Below are 6,719 nucleotides of genomic sequence, written 5' to 3'. Positions count from 1 at the left end.
TTCCTCCTCTCTCTCTGCCTGCCTCTCTGCCTACTTGTGATCTCTGTCTGTCAAATAAATAAATAAAATCTTTAAAAAAAAAAAAAAAAAGAAATTAAGGTTCAGGGAACTGAAATGATTTGTCCTTGACAGTACACAGCTAGGCTACAGCAGCCCAGAACTGAAATGTACTTTCTGCTGTGTCAGCCTCATTTATCTACAGATTATACTTATGTACAAATATTTTGTTCCTTGAAGAAGTCATTAAGTGAAATGTTATTTCTAAAGTCTTAGTTCAAGTATCATCTAATTCACTGTATATTTTGTCTAAAAGAAAAAAATTCTCGTTTATTTTGTTTGAGTTGGTTTAGTAAATTAGAATGGTTTACATTTGGGGATGGGAGTGTATTGGTTTTTAATTCCCAATTGATTTAAGTCCCTGGGGAGAGCAGGGATGATCACTGTTGTTCCAGATGTGCCTGTATATTTTAAGTCTTTAAATGATTGTTGTTATATGCTCTGTTAAACTGTTTGGACAGTTACTGAAGTGAAATTAGTTTCTTGAAATATCTTCTGCACATTAATACTACAAACCAAATCGATTTTTAATTAGTAAAAAAGAGTGATTTATATCATATAATAGACTACTTTTCTCCGTAGGACACAGAATTAGAAAAAGAGATTAGAGAAGAGCTTCCAATGAATACCTCTAAAGTCCGTCCAAAACAGGAAAAAACTTTTTCTTTGAAGACCATAAGCACTAGTGATCCAGCTGAAGCACTCATCAAAAATAGCCAGGTGATTTTTTGGTATTTAAGGAATAAAATTTTGATGAGAATTGTGCCCTAACTCCTTTATTTTATCAGAGCACTAAGTGCTAAGCATTGCTAATCGCTAATAAAGTGCTGAGCATTTTAAATACACTAATTTAACCCTGATAACAACCCCATGAGAAAAGTAAGATCTATCATATAAATGAGGTTGGAGAACTTAAATAACTTGTCCCAAGCTGCGTAACTATCAGTGGTGAAACCAGACCTACTAGACTGTATTTTCTGTTATTAAATACCTAAACATACAGGGGATAGATTGCTTAGAGAAAATGTCACTGGTTGCATTTTCCTGAAATCCAGCCTCTCAAGTGTAACATTTGTTTAAAATTTGGTGACAGGTTCTTGAAATATGTGCCATTGGTAAAAAATTTTGATGTGTCAGGAAGGACCATTTTACAAAAGGTCTAGGCCAGTGATACATAGTTCTTTAAAATCTAATTTCTAAAAAGGTAAATTGCACAGAAATCTGTGAAATCCTGCTAGAGTTACATGGTTCATTTATATGCTCATTCAAAAAAATGTAGAGAAGCCACTACATGCCACACAGTAATTGAGGTTTTGAGGATGTATCAGAGATCAAAGCAGATGAAAACAGTCTCTGCGTTTGTGGAGCACATATTTAATGAAACAGCTTCAGACCGGCACCTGAGTTACAGGAGCGTCTAGCTGACTCAGTTGGTAAACCATATGACTCTTGATCTCGGGATTGTGAGTTCAAGCCCCACGGGGGGTGTGGAGCTTACTTAAAAATAAAATCTCAAAAAAAATAATAATAAAAAGAACCTGAGTTACTAAATGAAGTAATTGGTAACAGTCTTGTGCTAAAATAGAATCTTAACCATACTTCCTATTTGTTTTTTATGCTTTTAATTCCCTAAGAGAAGAGTTCCCTTTTGAGATGTAAGGATGTGGTCTCAGTACATGCATAGGTTTAATTGTAGGGCTACAAAGGGTCATTTGACATTTTGACGTTTTATTTATCAAAGTAAGTCGTTTTCAGAAGCCATTTTGTAAAGACTGTTTTGAGTCCTTCTGTGATTTAACATAGATTAAGTGAAAGAATAGAGGGGAGAATACTGGAAATAAATACTAAAACTTTTGGGTATGAAATAAATACAGAGAGCACTAAGAAAGCTGAACCGAGCGAGACACATGGAGCTTCGGGGTACCTGAAATAGAAGGAAGGAATCCTTGTAATTACCTGCATGCACACAGCTTCCTCCTCTCAGTTCCTTTTCCATTGAGCTTTCTTACACCCAGAGAGCCTGAAGGAACAAAGGGCAAGAGAAACATCACTTACCCTTATTTACATATTCAATCATGATGATAAGTAAGGCTAAGGATGAATTGATCTCCTCTTCTGTTACTACCTCAAGGCACTCCAAAGACTAGAGTTTCCATCCTTACCTCTCCTGACCATGCATTCACAGGCCTCATGGAGGCCTTTCTGAAAGCTTCCAGGTTGGAGATGAGAAGCAGGGCATAAGAGTCTAGGCCCTCCGCAATATGATTTCACTACCAGACTAGATAAAACTGAAAATCTGGACCCAAGTTTTACTGCTTCCTTTAATGGTAGTAGCCATAGTTTTGTCTGAGACCATCACTTTCCATGGGTAGGAAATGGAAGCAGTTGCTGCCCTGTTTGAGTTTGCCTTTCCTTTCTAAAAGCAGAGAAGGAAGCATCATCTACTGGTAGTTCAGAAATTAGCTTTTTTTCTTTTTGTCTTCCACATGAAAAAGTTTTGAGGAATTAAGAGTTGGTAAGAAGTGCACAAAACATTGAATCACTAAAATATATAAAATCGTTCTATTTGTAATGAAAAAGAAAAATGTAAAGGTTCATGAAAATGGAATTATTCATTCCTGTTTGAGATTCTGTAAACATTTTTAATTTTACACTTTCATCCATTTTTATCGCAACTTAACATTGATGGCTATTGTAGGTAAAGATTTATTTGTTTATGCCACTAGAGGGCAGGCACGAGTTGTAGTGCTTCCGCTGGTGAATTATTTGGGAACCGTTTAGTGTTTACTTGTTCCTGTGATGTTTAATTTTATTTGAAACTTTTTACAAAAGAACTGAAGATAATATTATTCCAAAATAGCCTATCAAGACTCTTCCACCTGCTATTCCTACCGAGCCATCTGTTATTTTATCAAAAAGTGATTCTGACAAGAGCTCTTCCCAAGTGCCACCGATACTACAAGAGACAGATAAATCCAAGTCAAATACTAAGCAAAATAGTGTGCCTCCTTCACAGAGTAAGTAATCCTCACTTCTGGTTCTTTTGTATGTTTTTGTACTGTTTGTAAGCCTTAATATCTTAGAAGTCTGAAATATTTAGATTTTTGATCTTAGAAGTCTGATCAATTAGTAGTCCGTCCTCTTTTGGCAAAGGCTAGATTCCCTGGAACGTTATGGACCTCAGCTGTGAGGGCCAGGAGACTGAAATCACTCTAAGCAAGAGGGGGGTGGCCAGGGACAGAGATGGCAGAGGATTTGCTAGATCCTTTGTCCATCTGGTCCCTCCCTTTCCCCATGCGCATGTTCTTGGGACTGTGAATGGTTCTGTGCCCTTTTTTCCCCTCCTTTTCCCCCTTCAGCTACCTGCAGTGTCCATTTTGCCCACTTTTCGTTTTTATTACTTAGATTGAGCCATATTAATGATGGGTTTTTTAGATCAAAACCAGTGAGATATCTTCCATGTGATGAACCAGTAGAATACATTGGGATTCAAAGGAAAAGAGGATGGCAGCCATAGAGTAACCTACGAAACATGTCTCTGGAACTTGAAAACTTAAACATAAAGATTGAAGCATTCTTAGTGAATTTCAAAGCACGTTTTCATTGATGCTGCTTTTGTATTTTTGAGACATAATAGTATTTACTACTGTTTTTTCTTTGTTTTTGTCCCTTTAGCCAAGTCTGAAACTAGCTGGGAATCTCCCAAACAAATAAAAAAGAAGAAAAAAGCCAGACGGGAAACGTGAATATATTTTTCCTGAATTGGACATGTGTTTGCAAACACTGTCTGGAAGATTATGCTGTTTATGCAATAATTTGTGAACATGTACAGAGTTTTATATAAATTTAAACCAATTTTTAAAACAAAACTGTGAACACAACCACCGTAAAAATGGAATCAAAGGAAAGTTAATTTATGAAATTCAGAGGTCAGCAGAATATACTTCAGTGCTGGAAGACACTTGGGGAAAGTCTTTTCATTTGAACAAGAACGATCTTAATTTAAAAATCCTATCCTGGTTTTACAGCAGTGCCCTGTTTACAACAGCTTATGCCCTGTCTCATCTGCAGCTGAGGAATAAAGGATTCTGATTAGAGAGAGGGCTGCCTGCGGGTGTGTAGGCAGCATCTGCGATCTTATGCACGGAACTTAAACCATTTGAATCTGTTTTATGCTTAAAGTGCTTTGATCAAGTGCATAATATGCCATATCTTTACATGTATGTTGGTAGCAGTTTGTATTAAAGGAATCACAAGTGCAAATAAAAGGTCATTTATCATTTGTTAACTAAACTCATGGTTTAGTTTACAATTTTTAAAAAGTTCTTAATTAAAACATTGAACATGCAGTTGATGCTTGTATGGCTTATGAAGTTATTTTTGATAGTCTTACATTACTTGAATTGTTCAAAGTTCAGTATATTTTAAATTAAGAAAGGTAAACTATATGTATTTGTTTTATATTTTGAAGGTTCAGACTCACAAATAATGCTCTTGTTTAAAATTTGGAAACTTTCAGGCCAAGTCCAACTTAACATTTCTCCCTTTCCCTAGCAGTTTTTTTTTTTTCCAGCGTCAACTCTTCTCTTCATTGCTAATACTTCTTCAACTTTAAAAATGAAACCTTTCACAAATTAGTCATACAGACAGAACTTTGAGTATATGATGGAGAATGAAAAACTAGAGTCAGACAGCTTTAATTGACATTGTCAAGACCTCCAGTTATCAGGAATACATTTTTTTACTGCCTTAACCTATAGTGCGTAGAATATGCATCAATTTCTTGAGGGGGATTCGTGTTTTTATAAGAATTTTCATGTAATTATTGCAATCGTGGTCAAATAAGGAACGTTTTCTGCTTGAAACTATTGATTTAAATGACGTGTGAGATGTTTCACCATTTTCAGGCACTGTGTAATTCTATTGTAATAAACTGGCAGGTATCTTTGTAACTATAAATAGTGCATGCTCAGCCATGTACACTGTAAATAGCCTTTACCAAACGTGTTTGACAAGGACCATAATTAACATCACTTAGTGAATTGTGATAAAGAAGAAAAGCCATGATTTATTTGATGTGATTGGCTTGTTTTTACGTGGCGTCAAGAATGAAACTGTTGAACAGCTGTAACCAATGGTACTGATCTGTCCATCCAGTCTTGTCTTTATTAGATCTGATTGTGGTTTGATAGTATTGCATCGTCACACTAGGAAAGCTGAAGAAACACAATGGTTTTAGTAACTGCTGAAGACTGGCCTTATTAACGGACAGCTTTCCTAACAAGCGATTAGTGACTTTTATCAGTTGGTACCATCTGTTTCAGGAACAGGGCAGTATGTTTACATGTCAGAAGTCTTGTTTCATTCTATGAGATTTCTAAATTGATTTGTTTAAATAAATTCAGCAAACGGATAGCATTGTGTTTATTTGCTTCAATATTGGGGTAAATAAGCTCAACTGCCAGGAATTCATTTCTTCAAATGACTTTATTCTGTGAGCTTTACGTAGATACTTCCTAACTAAATCCAAGGATTCCTGAAGTTGCCAGCACTTTGTAAAGGTGTCCCAGAGGAGAATTTGAGAAGGAGTCTGTATAATTTTAGAATGTGCCAAAAGATCTATGCTCAGAAAAATCAGTTGAACTCTCTCAACTCTACCTCACCATTTCTTTGTCTTAGAATTTTGTTGGCTGTGTCAAACGTTGGACTTCATTTCTTTGGCTTCGTACCTCCCCGACAGCCACCTACAGCGGGTGTTAGAGACACTGTCTTGTGAGGAGAGAGCTGGTGTGGAGATGGAGAAGGGCGTGGCCAAACGGGTGCATCCATGTGGATATGCCGCTGGCTCTCCTCTCCTGCTCCAGAGCGAGGACATGAATTTTATGTTTTAAGAGATGGCAGCTATGAGTGATAAAAGGAATTTTCTTTCAAGTGCATGAGATGAAAACTCTTGCACAATTAAAGTATCATTGTTCATTGCTCTTTACCTGTTCCAGATCTTTATATGGCATTAAATCAGTTTCTGGGTCTGAACACAGGAACTGTTCTCCATCATCCACTTCAAAAGGCACCAAAATGAAGGTAATGATTCAGGGAGGAGGGGGAGAGGGAGGAGCCTATTGTCCTTTGGTGACTTACATTAGATGCTCCCCACGCCTGTCAGTAGGGAGGTAACTGATCCCTTCAGGCTTTGTCAGGCCTGAAGGGGAACCTTGTACTGATTAGCAAACGAGGCCTCCTGAGAGAACCTGCTAAGAAATCTCCCTAATCCTGACCTGTCTCTGCATGCTTACTGAAAATCCTTCCCTATTCTGGAGCGGGGGTTTAGGATTTCCCTGGACTAGAATCCTACCTATCTGTACCCCAGACTGAGCAAAACAATAGTTGAGAGAGTCCAAAAAAAAAAAAAAAAGTGTTGAAATAAAATGTCATTTATGTAATTTACGATGTTTACTTTGTGCATGCATTTTGGGGGTGGGGGGAGCAGTGGAAATAATTTATCCAAATCTAATGGTATTATTTCACGAGCTAATCCAGTTTGTATTTGGGTTAAAAATAATTGAAGGGCAATATTTAACTACAGAGTTTAGTTTTTCTTAATTAAAAAAGCCTTCTATTAATGTGCGAAATATCTTTCAAAATTGAGAATTTAGGTGTAAGAT

General features: G+C 36.7%; 1 protein-coding gene across 3 annotated transcripts in view; it reads left to right on the top strand.

The window, feature by feature from the left end:
- LOC111146475 (metadherin) overlaps positions 1-6,447 on the top strand; it is a 60,345-nt gene extending 53,898 nt beyond the window's left edge. For all 3 annotated transcript variants that reach the window (XM_022502031.1, XM_022502029.1, XM_022502030.1), the window contains 3 exons: positions 640-777; positions 2,918-3,074; positions 3,733-6,447. In XM_022502031.1, coding sequence (XP_022357739.1) covers positions 640-777; positions 2,918-3,074; positions 3,733-3,803 — 366 coding nt within the window. In that variant the 3' untranslated portion in view covers positions 3,804-6,447. The remainder of the gene's footprint in view (positions 1-639; positions 778-2,917; positions 3,075-3,732) is intronic.
- The last annotated feature ends 272 nt before the right edge of the window (positions 6,448-6,719 follow it).

The sequence above is a fragment of the Enhydra lutris genome, unplaced genomic scaffold, assembly GCF_002288905.1.
Source record: "Enhydra lutris kenyoni isolate GAN:26980312 unplaced genomic scaffold, ASM228890v2 scaffoldscaffold14, whole genome shotgun sequence".
NCBI classification, from domain to species: Eukaryota; Metazoa; Chordata; class Mammalia; order Carnivora; family Mustelidae; genus Enhydra; species Enhydra lutris.
The sequence above is the reverse complement of the archived record's forward strand: the minus strand, read 5'-3'. Positions and strand labels throughout refer to the sequence as shown.